Below are 17,078 nucleotides of genomic sequence, written 5' to 3' on the forward strand. Positions count from 1 at the left end.
CAATATTCTTACCTCCGGAGTTACACACAATGTTTTTCATCACACTTGCGAAGAAATAAATAAAAACCGGCCAAGTGCGAGTCGGACTCGCGCACCGAGGGTTCCGTACTTTTTAGTATTTGTTGTTATAGCGGCAAAAGAAATACATCATGTGTGAAAATTTCAACTGTCTATATAGCTATCACGGTTCATGAGATACAGCCTGGTGACAGACAGACGGCCAGACGGACAGACGGACGGTGGAGTCTTAGTAATAGGGTCCCGTTTTTACCCTTTGGGTACGGAACCCTAAAAACTAAGTTTAAAGCGAAATCATTCTTAAATACGGTGACATTTGAAACATTCGTCCGCCATTTTGAAATTCTTTGGCAGTTTACGCATCGAAGGCACAGACCCATCGGCATTCAGCCACAATTGAAAATTGTGTAAAAATATTTAAAACGGCTATAAAATTAATCAAATTAAATATTTAAAAGATAAACAAAAAGTAGTTAATTGTTTTACAAGGGGGCAAAAGTGTTATTTATCCTATCGTGCTAATATTGATACCCGAGCGAAAGATTATAAAATTGAACCACGAGCGTAGCGATTGGTTCGAAAATGGAATCTTGAGCGTTGCGAGGGTTTCAAGGCATGAGAGTTAAACAAATTAAAACAATGCAAATGAACGCTCTTGCTTGTTCCTTTGTTAGATGGACTACAAAAAAGTGAATGACTGAATGAATAAATAAATGAATAAAAATTAATGAATAAATGAGAACGAATTAGGCAATTAATGAAGTACCTGCACAGGGGTAGCCAGCAGGAACATGATCAGATTCTACAAGCTGAGGCCAGGCAGCACGCAGCACATGGCCCTGGGGTCATGGTGGCCCAAATTGGCCATGAAATACGCAATCGCCATCATGCATGGCCCGCCGAAGAGAGAGATTAGGAACGCGTTCCATTTTTTTTATTTACCTGCGCGCCGACACGGCATTCCTGACTGTCACACGTCCTCGCGTACTATGAGCCATTTAGTCTTACGAGATCTACACTCTACAGCTCACAGAGCCAGTTAAGTACCTGTACAGGGGTAGCCAGTAGGAACATGATGAGGTTCTCCAAGCTTAGGCCAGGCAGCACGCAGCACATATCCCGAGGGTCGTGATGGTGACCCATATTGGCCATGAAGTACGCCATCGCCACCATGCACGGTACGCCGAAGAAAGAGATTAGGAACGCGTTCCATTTTCTTATTTATGTTATTAAATGCGCACCGACACGGCGATCCTGACTGTCACACGTCCTCGTGTGCAGTGAGCTATTTAGTCTTACGTGATTATAGCTCACAGAGCCAGTTAAGTACCTGTACAGGGGTAGCCAGTAGGAACATGATGAGGTTCTCCAAGCTCAGGCCAGGCAGAACGCAGCACATATCCCGAGGGTCGTGATGGTGACCCATATTGGCCATGAAATACGCCATCGCCACCATGCACGGCCCGCCGAAGAGGAGAGAGATTAGGAACGCGTTCCGCCATTTTCTTATTTCTTCTCTGGAAAATAAAACAAAAATCAAATCTTGGGTTAAGTACCCTAATACGGGAAAATATGATACAGTGATGCAGTGCGGTGTAAGCGCTATCAACAGTAAAGTCCCTTTTCATAGATAATGCCACATATCACACAACTTGAAAATTTCAATAAAAGTAATTCGAATTACAACATTTTCATAACATATGGTTATAAAGTGCGGAAATAATGATGTGACGTAACGTTTAGTTTTCAATTGGCGTGTTTCGATAAGGACTTTATGTGATGAACGAATAAAACAATAATTGAATGATTGATTGATTGACTTTAACATATGTACAGGTGAGCCACAAGGGTGTTGGCACTTTGAAGTTTGAAAATTTAATAAGAAACAAGTACAAAACGTATAACAATTTTAACACTACTTTTAAAAACTACAAATTATGGGAATTTTATGACTTAAAATATTGTGTACATTATTGGCCCCCCTGAGTTTCATGGCACTCTTGAAGGCAAAGTCGCAAATTCTTGTTTTTTTTTGGGTTCCGTACCCAAAGGGTAAAAACGGGACCCTATTACTAAGACTCCGCTATCCGTCTGTGTGTCAACAGTCTGTATCTCATGAACCGTGATAGCTAGACAGTTGAAATTTTCACAGATTATGTATTTCTGTTGCCGCTATAACAACAAATACTAGGACGTAACCCTCAGTGGGCGAGTCCGACTCGCATTTGGCCGGTTTTTTTTTTATAACAGAGTAAACAAGAAACTACTAAATGATACTTACTTGTGTTCTAAATAGTTGGAAGCGCCTTTACTGTTCGGACTGGCGACGGTCGCCTCGAAGCCTAGGTTGTTGATCGCTTCACATATCGTTCGTGGGCCTATTACTTCAGCATCATATTTCACTTTGCCCCTGTAAACGAAATCGGGATGTGTGTCAAATTTAGCTTCCAAAATTTGATCCACACTAACTAACAAACCAACAAAGCTAGCGCCACTTATCCCACTAACCCGGGGTTAACTGGTTAAACCGTTAACCCAGTGCCAAATTGTACTGGTAACCATGGTAACTCCAGGTTTAACCGGTTTGGGGAGGCGTCGTGGTTAGAATCCTAGCGATCACATGGCGCCTCCGCCGCAGGGGATGTTAGTGGGTATTCTCCTCCTCTCCCTCTGACTAGCAGAGGGAGCCTTAGGAGGAGCGAGTCCCACATATCATACCAACCCCCCAATGGGCTTCCCCAACCCGGAGGGTGAGATGCGTAAATGCATTTACCCCTGCGTCAAAAAAAAGGTTTAACCGGTTAACCCCGGGTTAGTGGGATGGTGTAAGTGGCCCTTATTGAAAGGGCAAGCTAATAAAAGCTTGTAAAAACTATAAATGAAAATGAAGATACTTACTTGCTGGTGGTGAGTGCGACGGAGCAGGACGCCACGCCGGTCAGTTTAAGTACAGTCTTTTCTATTTTGTTGACGCACGACGCGCAAGTCATGCCGCGTATCTGTAATGATTGAATGAATAAAATGACGATCGAATGAATAAATTTAAGTCAATGACATCAAACTATTATTTTCGTAGTCTACATCTAGCGTCAAGTAGCGGAACTATCGGTACTGCTACTCGACAATAGATGTCGCGGCAAACGGAAAGTCTAATGTTCAACGATTTTCAGCTAATATTATAACGGGATTAACCGAAATTATATTTTCAACTCCTTCTGCTTATAATTTTAGTTATAAATTGTTGAGCAATACACTTTTGGTCAGCCGCGACACATGTGACATCTAGTGTCGAGTAGCAGTACTGATAGTTCCGCTACTTAACGCTAGATGTAGACTACGAAAATAATAGTCGTTTTGGTAACAAAACCGATGTATGGAATGAGCACTCTATGTCTTCTTAATTCTCTTTAGTATTGTCAAACATACCAGAATAGATTTCTCCTTAAATCCACAACGGCAGCATGTAAATAAACAAATTATAGTCAACACTTATAATTATAACCTATAGCGTCCCATCATACTATAATCTTCAGTCAAATTTGAAAAAAAAACCCGGCCAAGTGCGAGTCGGACTCGTCCACCGAGGGTTCCGTATTTGTTGATATAGCGGCAACAGAAATACATCATCTGTGAAAATTTCAACTGTGTAGCTATCACGGTTCGTGAGATACATCCTGGTGACAGACAGACGGACAGCGGAGTCTTAGTAATAGGGTCTCGTTTTTACCCTTTGGGTACGGAACCCTAAAAATGGTATTAGAAAATATAATTTGAATTTGTTTCGTTTTAAAATCGAACGAAACGAAGCAAAATCGACTCTGTTCCATTAAATTACGATTTATATTTCATTGCAGGTAATTTGTACTAGTATTAAGACCATGGGACGCTAGAGGTTGACCCTTCACACAGACAGGTCAAAAGTTTAAGTTCACTATGATTTCGGTAAAAAATGGGCATTTTTTTGCGATACTTTTTTGCTGTGCTAATGTCAACATTTGATACGATAAGTTTTAAAGTAGCTTTGAACATGTCTAAACAACCCCTTCTGTAGTATCAATAATACTGTATCATATAGGCATGATGAGTTGGAATCACATGAAGGGCTGTTAAGAGTCCCCGGCAAGCTCGGCCGAATTTTTAGGTACGCTTTGAGTCTTGGTTTAAAGGAACCAATAGTACTGCTCTGTCGGATTGGTGGAGGAAGATTATTCCAGCACTTTGTGGCAGCGTAGCGAAAGCTGCCACAGAATGCAGCGGTTCTTTGCCTTGGGACCTAGACTCTAGTCTGGGACCACGTCTGATGTGCTGATAGATGGTCAATTTCTCAAATAAGTACAATGTCATACCGTGAGTTGTATTTCCTTAAGCCCTGTTCCGTCGTCAATGCTGAGCACTTCAGAGGGGAAGCCTAATTCAGTTATACTGTTAGCGATGTCTGTCGCCGAGATCTTTCTAGCGGAAAAACTGACTTCTGCCTTAGCTGCTAACAGCGCTATGAGAATAGAGTCCACACCTGGAAAATATAAACAACCTCTACTGTTATTGGTCATTTATGGGTCTCTATTGTTTCCCATAAAGTTTAAGTCTATAATGTATTATTTGTCCACATTTTAGTTAGTCATAATTTTGTTTTTCTCAGAAACGCGTAACTTTTTAGGGTTGCCATAAAACAAACCTAACCTAACCTATCTATAGGGTAACCTTACGAAAATCCTGAAAAGTTAACGGTTTCAGGATTATGACTAATGATGATTTGACAATCATTACATTATGACCTTTAATAATTATGTCAAACATAGGGACCCCGTCATTTAAACATTCATGAACACTAATATAAGAACATACATAACATGTTTTAAGGAAAGTCTATATTGTCTATTCCTTATAACAACACTTGTGCTTTAAAATCGTTAAAACGATACTGCGACTTATGGCTACCAACCTGATAAAATCATAATTAATACAGTATTCAAGCAAAGTGCATTACTGCCAACTAACAAAAACTATTTTTTTAATGTCACCACCTAGTAAACATTAATTAAAAACAAAGTTCACCATAGACAACGTTTTTCATTTTGACGCATCCCGCGCTTATAAAGTTTTTATTTTTTTAAATTAATTTTGTATTTTATTTATAAGCGTCTATTAACAAGATAGACCCTAATAAATGTTGGTCTTTTGAGTAGACCAGCGGTTTTTCAGTAGACCAACGGTTTTTTCTTCTTCAGTAAAACAGCGGTATTATCAGTAGACTTGCAGTTATTTTAGTAGACTATTGTCCCCGATAGCTTACCATATAACTTTGAGCAGTGTTTCTCGATGGCTGCTACACATGACGCGCAGGTCATCCCTTTCACTTCTAACGTACATCGTGTTAACTCTGATTCTGTTGGTATTTTGCCCTGAAATCAAAAACTGTTATATAGGTTCCGTTCTAGTAACACCATGCACTGGAACACAGCTACGATCGCAAAAACGGTAGACATCAAATTAATGAATGAGTGTACTAGTGACGTTGTTGTGGGCTTAAAATCTGATGCTGATACCTATAATAATATTCTTGTACAATGGCTTTTTTTTATTACCACTTCGGTGGCGAACAAAGCATATAGCCTCATGATGGTAAGCGGTCACCATGTCTTTGGGCGCTTACAACGCTCATACTTACGTTAGTTTGTGTTTTACTCTTGACGGGCGAAGATCTGACTAGCACGCCGTCACCTGAAGCTTCTTGGTTGGCTTTGCCTTGTGAATTTGGTTCTGGAAAGATAAAAAAACCTTTTAGTTAAGAAGCAAAAATTTTGAAAAACCCGTTGTCTTCTTTTTGTAATAAAAATGTCACTTGCGTCATAAAAACGAATCGATAGACATCTTGCACGTGATACAAACATAGCCACATACATACACGTTCGGTTAGTTTCGCAAAATCGCTACGAATCCATTTTCGTAATGAGTCAGTCTAGTATCAGGGTTATAAACCTAGAAGACCGTTTTTATTTTCAATAGGTACATCAACAGGCTTTTTAGTAGACCTTAGGGTAATACTATTTTTAGCACTGACCTACGAACCCTAACTGGACTTTATCAACACCTGTATGGATGTTTTGAAGTCTACGGACGTATCTGCGGTCTGTTGAGGTGTAAGAGTGAGCAGCAGGTATGGAGTCTGGCTGAACTAACGGTCTTTCCAGTAGACCCACGGTATTTCCAGTAGACCAGGGGTATATTTAACAAATAAAAACAATTCTTACCACTATCTCCATTGGTTTCCACTCCATCAACGCTCTTGATCGACGTATCGAATCCCAGCTCGTATATGATATCTGCGATCTGTTGAGGTGTCAGAGTAGAGCGGCTGGCCCGGACTCTTGCGGTGCCAGACGCGAGGTCCACTGTGGCGTGGACAACGCCAAGGGTTTCTCTTAGAGCTCCTGTAACATATTTTACATTAATTAGGAATGTTCGTCTAGTCTATTCGACGAACAAAAAGTGTCACGATTACTCTAAATACTGACCTGCACGGCGGCTACAATTTGTATTAGCTGATATAAGGGGATGGGGCAAGGCCGGCAAGGGGCTTTAACAAAATGATTATTGAAAGATTTTATTCTAAATTTTTAGTTAGGTTTTTATCGTTGTTCAGAGCTACAATTCGTGAACTGTTATTAAGTTATTAATTTAGGCCACAAGGTGGCAGAAATTAATACACCCAGTACCCAGTCCCTATATGTAGAACAAGTAATATGATCATCAAATGCTGTATAAAGACAACGACGACGACCTTTATTCTGTTATACGTACCCTCTATAGTATTAACACAAGACTAATACGTCGTCATGCCGCCGACTAAGATGAGTCCTCGCTCTCTTCAGCTGACATGTCTATCAGATCTGCTGGGATGTCTTTCGGTAGATTTCTAGAAGGAACGTTATCGCATCAACCGGTATACGCACCCATAGTGTTGACGCAAGACTAACACGTCATGCCATCGACTAAGATCAGCACGTCGCTCTGCTCACCAGATCTGTTGGGATATCTTTCGGTAGATATCTAGAAGGAACGTTGTGGCATTGGTATACGAACCCTCTATTGTATTGTAGTTCGGGCGATTTTCCACGAACCCTCTATAGTATTAACAGAAGACTGATACGTCATGCCGCCGACTATGATGAGCACGTCGCTTTCTTCGGCAGCTGACATGTCTATCAGCAGATTTGTTGGGATTATTTCGGTAGATTTCTAGAGGGAACGATATGGCATCAACCGGTATACGCACCCTCTATAGTATTAACGCAGGACTGACATGTCATGCCACCGACTAAGATCAGCACGTCGCTCTCCTCGGCAGCTGACATGTCTATCAGCAGATCTATGGGGATTTCTTTCGGTAGGAGATTTCTGGAAAAAGAGAAGAAGAGATTTTGTTAAAACGTTAATGTGAAAATGGGAGCTAGGTCGAAAATTAATAATAAATATACTTTGATGACTTTACCGGCTAAATAATTATCCAAACTAAAAGTTTGAGTGTTCGAAAATACGACGAAACGTGCGAAATATTAGGGGCAGTGCACTTTGGCTTGTCTTGGCGGAGGCACGGCCGTGCCCCCAGATTAAGATCTAAATGGGTGCAAAGTTCTATAAATAATCAAATAAGCAGATTTACAGTAACCCCCCAGTTTTTCAAGTCAAAAACAGTCAAAATGGTCGTGTTTTTATTACAAGGCTCTTTTGAGTCAATTATTATTCTTTAAGTAGACAATCTATGAATTTTACGGATACACCGTCAGTTTATTTAATAGATCGTTGGCATTTTGAAAATATTGTCTTTCAAGTAAACCAATGTGTTTTTAAGACACTACCAATATTTTGAGTAGACCCATAAACTTTTTGTCTTCTCACGCTAGCCCAGATCCAGCCGTATCAGAAGTAATCTAACTTTTCAGAAGACCGTCGGTGTTTCCAGTACACCATAGCATTTCAAGAAGCCCAAGGCATTACTAAGTATAATATTCCTACCTGTTCTCGTCCTGAGCAGTATCAAAGCCCATGTCTTCTATTCTCTCCGGTGCAAAGCGGAAGTAACCGAGGTTTTGAGTAGACCATCGTAGACGTCTTTCAAGTAGACCATGGTATTTAGAGTAGACCAATGTACAATCTCACCTAGTCTCTTCCTGCGAGGTGTCTTGTGTGTCAAAACCCATGTCTTCTATTCGCTCGCGGATCGCCTCCGCACTGCACTCTCGCGGCGCATAACGGAAGTAACCCGCGTTCTCTGATAACTCCACCTGCGGAAACATTTACATATTATGGATTAAGAGGAAAGGGGCACAGCAGATAATCCGACGACTTTTTACTACGTGGTAATTACCGTGTTTTGCGGTAAACCTAACAATTGCTTTCTATTCCTAAATACGTTGACTATACCTACTTGTTCGGTATTACAACCACCTACAGAACCTCCTCCGTCTCCCTTTGGGATTAGTAATATTTCTAGCTTTCTTTGGGGTTGACTACAGATCTTTTGAGTAGACCACCAGTCGAAAGACCACCGATCTCCCGAGTAGACCAAGCAATTAAGGGCTCACTTTAGCATGCTCGACGCCTCGCAGTCCGCGGATAGTGTTCTCAATGTTCCGCACGCAGGACTGGCAAGTCATGCCCTTGATCGGGATTCGAACCGCCACCAGGGCCTGCTCCGTCTTAATGTAAATGTAATGTTCTGTTATGTAATGTTTTGTTCTGTTTGTTTTGTCTAATTACTTGTAATACTAACTCTAGATTAAGTTATTGTATGACCTAACCCTATGGACGTCAAGTTCGAAATAAAGAATTTCAATTCAATTCAATTCAATGTACACTCAGTAGGTCTTTCCAGCAAACTTCCGGTACTTCGAGTAGACCTTTGGTCTTTCGAGTAGACCGCCGGTCTTTTGAGTAGACCATTGTAGATTAGAGCTTACCTTAGCATGCTCGACGCCTCGCAGTCCGCGGATAGTGCCCTCAATGTTCCGCACGCAGGACTGGCAAGTCATACCCTTGATCGGGATTCGAACTGCCACGAGGGCCTGCTCAGTCTCCCTGTGGACAAAGAGAAATCGTATATAGTGTTTTGTTTCAAACTTTATTAGCTGAGGGGCTTAAAAATACACACTTCTCCATTGGGTTCACAAAGCATCGCAAGGAGTGAATGAATTAATTACTACAAGATTTAGTGTCGTGTTTAGGTAGAGTTGGACCAAGCTAACTCTGCACAGGCCTCAGTGACAGAGTGTTAAAGTGACGTTGGCAGTGGCACACCACACGTTGTCACTTATTATCCTTCCGTGTGAACGAGAATGGCACCAGCGGCCGCCAGCCTCTCAACACGTCGAAAATCGATCGAAATAATTACAATTGTTCATTTATGTCAAGCGTGTATTGAGTTTGTTTTGATTTACTAATAAAGTTATTCGCTCTGAATGTTTTTATCTCCGCGCCGGAACGCTAAATGTGACGTCAATAGAGTTAAACTGTTTTATCAAAGTGAAATTATTGTCATAATAAATTTGTGACAACCCGTCACTCGTCACCCGTGAACAAGACGCATGTAACTGCGTCGAAATATAGGGAGCTCAAAAACAATACAAAAGGTAATGACGGTCTATATCCCGGTCAATATAAGTCTACCGGTAAGCAAATTGTTGCCTGTGTTGGGAGGGGAGACACCGCTCTTTTTTTTGTTAGTGTCGTTGGCGTATGTGTCGCCACCAACTCATAGTTTTAAGTCAGGTCCCCACTGAAAACCAGCGCCGCGGGTTACCGCGGCATTATGCTGAGTGGGGTCCTATTTTAGCGTCCAATGTTTTTTGTCTGTATGTTTCCTTTTGTTTCATATATGTAATCTGTTGTGGCGTTAAATAAATGGTTTTTTCTTCTTTCTTTCTTTCTTCTTTAGGTAGTTAAGTTAAGGGTTTTATTTACACAGGCTATAAGATCCTTTTTGGGTCAATGAGCCAGTGAAGTGAGTAGGGATGTTCACCACGTCGCTGATACACTATTATAAACCGGAATTAAAAACAGAGAAATTGACATTTTCGACTCACGGCAGGCAGTATTCAGGAAGCAGGTTGTTAGGGTTTCGGCCATCATCACACTTCCCAATAATATTAAGCAATTTAACATGTAATAATTATTTAAAAAAAATTGTAATTTGTAATTTAGTGTAATTTAGAGTAGTTTTAGGATATTTTTTATAATTTTAGGATAGTTTTTTCTCGTTATTATTTTTTCTTGCTGTGCATGCTTGCTTTGGATGGCATTCTTAAGTAATTAATACCTACCACTTTAAAACTATTATCTTTGAATCACAGATTGTTGGAGAACACATTCGTTCCACATTAACCAATTTCATGGCAATTTGTCTTGACTGAGGCGGTTTTATGCACGAGGCTTAAAATGAGCATTGTTTCGCTATTCTATTAATGTTTGCGATTTAGAGATTTGTAAGCGTCTTACGCTGAGGCCACACTGACGGGAAACTGCGACAAACGGCTAATTATCGCGTGTAACTCGAATCTATTCGAGTATAACTTGCTCTTGAATCTTGATATTCTGAGGCACGTTTTTTCCTTAGACTTATCTTATTCGGACTTACATATATCTTTGGTTTTATGTTAATTTTAATACCAGTATGACTCACGACTCACGATAGTCTCTATATTTTATTTATTTATTTATTTATCAAACAAGTTAAACAGTATGACAGTAAAAATACCAAATCACTGCTAACTTACACAGAAAATACAAAAAGAAAAAGAAACAATATACAATTAATCACAAATTACAATACTAACATATAATAATAATAATAAATCATTTATTTCGAGTTACTTTTGCAGACTCATAGCATATTTGGGGCATTATCTATGAAAAGGGACCTTATTGTCGAAGGCGCTTACGCCGCACAGCGTCACGCGGCATTGTATTATATATAGGTATATGTAGATGGCGCTTACGCCATTATAGCACCGCTTATAATGGCGTAAGCGCCATCGACAATAAGGTCCCTTTTTATAGAAAATACCACATATATATAGGTCGTTTACAGTAGGCCGTTGACGGCAGGGTAATTCAAAGCCCCCTCTGCTGGCTGAATGCACTGCACCTTAAGAGTGATGCTGTTAAAGCCTGACCAGTAATATATAGAACACGCCCCATGTTGCGGATTCTCACTGTAACTAATTTTTTCAGACTATACTGAACTGTCACCACATAAATGAGAACAACAGCGCCCTCTTGACAATGATCATTTACTTATTACTGGTCACAGGTATGCATGGTATAGAAAGGATCGCAATCTCTTATGGCAGAATTGTTGTAAAAGTGACCGCGTTAAGCTTTAAATAATAGTTCCTAATCTCTCCGGTGGCGCTAGTTAGGCTCTGGGACATGAGTATAACATGAACCATATAACGCAACAAATAACCCAACCAAATTACGTAGGTTGTTTTTGGTAGTATTTCGGTGTATGGTGGCGCCGCCTAATTACTGTTTTTTGATAGACACTTTTCACACATAGAGATTTGGCTCCTTTATACAGTCTCCATGGTCACAGGCTTCAGAGATGGGCAAAATGTAATCGACTAACGATTAACGATTAAGATTACAAGAATTAATTGCGACTGACGATTGAAAACGACGATTGATCAATCTTAGTTGTATAGAGTGCAACTAATTTAGTTGCAACTAAATTAGTTGCCGATTGATTTCGGACAACTAAATTTTGTAATCGACTAATTAGTTAGACTATTTTCTCGCGACTAATGTTAGAAGCAAATTGAATAGAATACCTCGGTATGGCTATGTTGACAGACTGATTAGGACATCTTAACGGATGTTTAAAAATAAAATAGTCATGTATTACTTACGATATTTTGACCGTTTCTAAGGAGTGAGATCTGTTCTCACTATTATTTTGCTACTAAAGTAAGTAAGTTTAATGACCACACGTTAAAAACAAAATAGACCGCGTATATAATAAACAACATGCAGATGTGTCATTCAATAGAACGTGTTATTTTTAGAAGATGCGTCGGCACTTGCACCAAAATGCAACAAACAACTTCCAGTTCCAGGTAAGTAGGATTATCCCATTGTTTTGTCACCGCGTGACACTAAAAAGAGTTTTACTATTGTCAGAGACAGCAAAATATTGATAGTTTCTATGTCTAAGATTTACTCAGTATCGTATAATTCAAAGTATTAATAACTAGCTGTGCCCGCGGCTTCGCCTGCGTGGAATTCGGTCTGTGTCAGTAAGCGGCTAATTCACCCCTAATTTATCTCCCTGTCCCCGGGAGACGGAACTTAAAGTAAAGTTGACAAATGGATACGCTAGAGGACTGTAGTCCAGATAAAATATTTTACAATTAGGTACCTACCACCAAAGATAGATATAACTCCGTAATAGATGGATACAGTCTAAGGAAAAAACGTGCCTCGAAAATCACGAAAATTTGATTCTCGATCAGATGTCGCTACTACCTTTTGCCTACTCTCGTATAGAGGGCGTTAACGGTTTCGTTTGTTATTATTTAACAATTTTAACGCATATCAGTGAAAGAACATGGGTCAAAAAAATAAAAATAATTAATGCAAATAAAAAAGATCGTTTATCCATATTTAAATACATTTTATCGTATTTTAATAAATCTTCATTTTTAGTTTTAAAGTGTGTCGATAGATGGCAGTGTGGTTACAAAATTTACTATGACAGTACCGCTCTATAATATTACATCCTCTTTGCTACCACTAAATAAAATTACACTCCAAAAGGTTTTTGTTGCCCTTATTCAAATTTTTGACGTGATTTAAACGGCATAGAGTAGTAGGTGTATATCGAACGATACAGTACCATTTTTGTATTTTTACGTCCTTGACTGTACCTATCCAAATCGGGTACACTACATATTTCCGAAAAAATATTATTCCGAATTTTAGAATGTCGAATTTTATCATTCCGATTTTTAAATGCTCGACCCATCAAAATTCCGACTGTCATAATTACGAATGATGGAAATCACGAAGATTTATATTTCCGAAAACCCAAAAAGCCGAATTTTGTAAATTCCGAACTACATAATTTCGACTATAACAATTCCGATGGTGGCAAACACCGAATTTAACATTTACGATTTTCAAAATCACGAATTCGGAATTGCCCTTATCCGATTCCTGTTTTAAATATCCCAATTTTTAAATTTCCACTTTTTTGGCAACAGTTCGTTTTCTTGGGGGTCGCAGTTCTAACCTAACCTAACCCACTTTTCTGGCAACAGTTCGTTTTCTTGGGGGTCGCAATTCTAACCTAACCTAACCCACTTCTAGCAACAGTTTGTTTTCTTGGGGGTCGCAGTTCTAACCTAACCTAACCCACTTCTAGCAACAGTTCCGGTTCGCAGTTCTGTCTAATTTATTTATGCCGAATTTTTATGCCAAAAATATTTTATGCCGAATGCCATGACGCGGCACGACAGGTACCCGTAATAATTACTAAAACGTGAGTCTTCATTTGAATATCACGGACTTCATTTTTCCAATCTTAAAAAACCGAATTTCTGAATACCGAATTATTTTATTTCCGATCGGACAATGATTTTTCGGAATTTAGGAATTCGGAAAAAAAATATTTTCGGAAAAGTGTAAAATCGGAACTTTAAGCTTTCTGTCAAGTGACAATCGGATTTAAAGTTTTCGGAAATAGCACATTCGTGATTTTATTCCATCGTGTTTTTAAAAATCGTAATTTTGATATTTCGGACTTATAAATAATCGGGATTATGAAAGTCGTGGTTATAAAAATCGAAAAAACGTATTTCGGAATATTTGGGTGTTCCCATCAAAATCATGTCATCCAAATCGGTCCTCCAGTGAAATCAGTCTAAGCATGACGCCGGCGGCGGGCAGTGTCTGCCCCTTTTTTTGTTGTTTTCGGAGTGGGAAATGCAACTGCGTAGCGTCTGCCCCTACGACTTGTTGATAGTCATAGCGAAGCAGGCGCTCACGGGGACCTGTAGGCGCTTAAAGCGGAACGGGAAGTTGCTCGGAATGGAGGGGGATACGCAGGATGAACACGGCTTCTCCGGCGCCACACTCCGTCAGGATCTGCGCCTATATATGTATTGCGTACGATGTATTTGGGATCACAATCGAGACTCGCGCTGGCTTGCCGTTTCAGCCGAAAGCGAAGCGACCTGCCTGGCTAGCGCCACTGAGTCTCTCACCGTGGTTTTTCTTAGACTCCTGAGACCGTGCTCCTTGTGGCCGCAATGCATTGCGAGACTTTCGCGAAAGATTCGATTTTTTTCGGGAAGGCATGGCAACGCGTATAAGTCCCAAATCGTTTGACATTTACTGAAAAATTCGTGACCATTATTAAGAGGAAAGGGCACGGCCGCTTCTCCATGCAAACGCAGTCTCCATTTTTTGGATAAAAACTACCCTATGTTCTTCCACGGGACTCAAACTATCTCTATACCAAATTTTATCTAAATCGGTTTAGCGGTTTAAGCGTAAAGAGAAATTAAAAAAAGTTTTTTTCATTTTTTTTGTGTTTTCACTCGGGAATGGTGTCATTTTGATATCATAAATGAATTCGGCATACCCGATTTATACAAAAACGATACCTAACTTGGCCTAGTAGCTAAAATAATATAGTTATCAAGATAAAGTTTTTAACCCCTTTTTCCATGGGGGATGAATTTTTAAAAACGCTGAAAAAAAATTTCTTGCTTTTTAATATAATTAACGTTTTGCAAAGTTTTAAGTTCCTGACTTAAAATAAAATTTGCACCCCAAGACAAACTTTCATCCCCTTTTCAACCCCCTGAGGGGTTAAATTTCCAAAAACGTCAAAATTAGTTTTTTTGTAATCGTCTATCATACATTTCTAAGAAGTTTCAAAGCATTTGTAATGGATTCAAACTTTCAACCCCCTTTTAACCCTGTTAGGTGACGAATTCTTGAAAACGCTAAAATTACTTTTCCTGTATTATAATAATATGCCTATTATACAAAGTTTCAAGTAACGCACTCAAAAAAAAATTGAACTCCATACAAACTTTCAACCTCTATTTCACCTCCTTATGGGATGAATTTTCAAAAACGCTGAAATTAGTTTTCTTGTATTTCAATAATATATCTTCTTACGAAGTTTCAAATTGCTAGCTTAAAATAAATCTTGAACTCCATACAAACTTTCATCCCCCTTTTTAACCCCCTTAGGGGTAAAATTTCTCAAATTTTTATAGCCTATAACCTGGCCGTGGATTTTTTCGACAGATTAGTAAAGTTTGCATCAAAATCCGTTCAGCCGTTTTCATTTGTAGCGCGGTCAAATAAACAGACAAACAGACAAACAGATAAACAGACAAAAATTCTAAAAACTGTTGGAATGTTATCGATTCTAAGTATCCCCAGCCAATTTTTTTTCGAATATCTTCCATGTACAGACTTTCGACCCTCTTCCGCTTTATTATAAGTATAGAAGATGCACCAACCTACTTTATTGTTTGCGATTTGTAAACAATACAGTTTTTCGCTATTTGTCGTTATTACCAATATATCGTTATAATAATATTATGGCATTATTTGCATTGTCATTCAAGCATTTCAAATTAAACGTGTATACATAATTTTAGCTCAATCGGATGAAGATATCTGCTTCAAAATAAGTCGCAAAATTCTACCCAAACTAACATAGTTACAACATACGAGTACCTCCGTATGTTACATACATACGTACTTGTAGTTACATATTGCAAGATAAAAAATGCAAAAACGGGCGACTACGTAGTTTTAATATAGATTTAATCGTGAAATTTAGTCGATTGAAACTAAAACTAATTTAGTTGTTAGTCGAACATTCTCACAACTAATTTAATCGCAACTAAATTAATCGCGATTAAAAAATGACGATTGATATTTTTAATCGATTGATTAGTTAACTAAAATATTAATCGATTAATGCCCATCTCTGACAGGCTTTAATAATTAATGTTTGCCGCTAGGGTAATAGGTCGTGTGTAACTGTGTACCTGTGTGTATGTACTAGGCCTTAAATTACCAGTAAAAAATCTTAACACATTCCCTGTCCGGGTGCCGCCAATGTGGGGTAATGAAGTTTTTTTTTCAGAAGACCGTGCTTCCACTGTGGGTTCACAAGTTCAAAGTGGAAGCACACTTGGACGTGTCTTTGTCATCATTTTGTATAGCACAGTGAACATGTTAATAGATTTTTTATCGCATGATCTCGAAGACACCGTTGCTAAAAACTTTTATTGTTAACTATCGCCGCTATACTTACTCATCCTCGTATCTGCAACATTCATTTGATGACAAAAACACCCGTATTCCGAATGAAAGAAAAGCGACATTTCTATCAAATGATTGTTGCAGATATGAGGTTGAGTAAGTATAGCGACGCTATGCTTATCGTAAATTTGCCTATTTTTTGCCAAGCAGATTCATTGCCAAATCCATCGAACCGAGACGTCTCGTTTTCCGCATTCGAAAACTTTTGCGGTCTTATACTTACCTATAGCAGGTATAACCGCCTATTTGATTATGGGACTTATTGCGTGAGAATACGATGCACAATTAAATGAGTTTTCCAAGGGTGTTGTGTTACGGGCCAAGCCTATACCAACGAACACTGAAAATCGAAAATACGATTCGCGGTAGGTTCTCACTTCTCAGTTTTTGCTTGTCTTGAAGAAAATTTATTTCTTTTAGCTTTGATAATCGTATATACATCGCAAAAATCATTTGCAAATCAAATGTAAATTCGAAACATAAGGCAATTATAGGATTGATGTTTCGAATTATTCGGGAATGAATGCCCAATGTTTACTAAGTTTTCACTTTTTAGAAGTATTTTGCGAATGTTTTATTTAACCGTCTTGCCAGTTCAGCAAAAACATTTCATAAGTGTCAAAATACTTTTGATCTACCTGTGTAGCGCTAATTATCAGTTTTAATTCTAAGTGTGTTGTTTAGTTTTAGCAAAGATAGATATAACTCCG

General features: G+C 39.0%; 1 protein-coding gene across 7 annotated transcripts in view; it reads right to left on the reverse strand.

Moving 5' to 3' along the window:
• Positions 1-17,078, reverse strand: part of LOC134753497 (copper-transporting ATPase 1) — an 82,660-nt gene that overhangs the window by 31,744 nt on the left and 33,838 nt on the right. For 4 of the 7 annotated variants that reach the window (XM_063689378.1, XM_063689377.1, XM_063689379.1 and 1 more), the window contains 10 exons: positions 8,979-9,096; positions 8,179-8,303; positions 7,295-7,416; positions 6,270-6,449; positions 5,687-5,778; positions 5,312-5,420; positions 4,365-4,531; positions 2,917-3,017; positions 2,300-2,428; positions 1,349-1,535 (listed from right to left, as the gene is read on the reverse strand). In XM_063689378.1, the coding sequence (XP_063545448.1) occupies positions 1,349-1,535; positions 2,300-2,428; positions 2,917-3,017; positions 4,365-4,531; positions 5,312-5,420; positions 5,687-5,778; positions 6,270-6,449; positions 7,295-7,416; positions 8,179-8,303; positions 8,979-9,096 (1,330 nt within the window). Of the gene's footprint in view, positions 1-1,348; positions 1,536-2,299; positions 2,429-2,916; positions 3,018-4,364; positions 4,532-5,311; positions 5,421-5,686; positions 5,779-6,269; positions 6,450-7,139; positions 7,245-7,294; positions 7,417-8,178; positions 8,304-8,603; positions 8,718-8,978; positions 9,097-17,078 lie in introns of those variants that run through there. The other 3 variants (XM_063689382.1, XM_063689383.1, XM_063689384.1) reach the window with 2 other exon arrangements.

This window comes from Cydia strobilella, chromosome 27, assembly GCF_947568885.1.
Source record: "Cydia strobilella chromosome 27, ilCydStro3.1, whole genome shotgun sequence".
Taxonomy (NCBI): domain Eukaryota; kingdom Metazoa; phylum Arthropoda; class Insecta; order Lepidoptera; family Tortricidae; genus Cydia; species Cydia strobilella.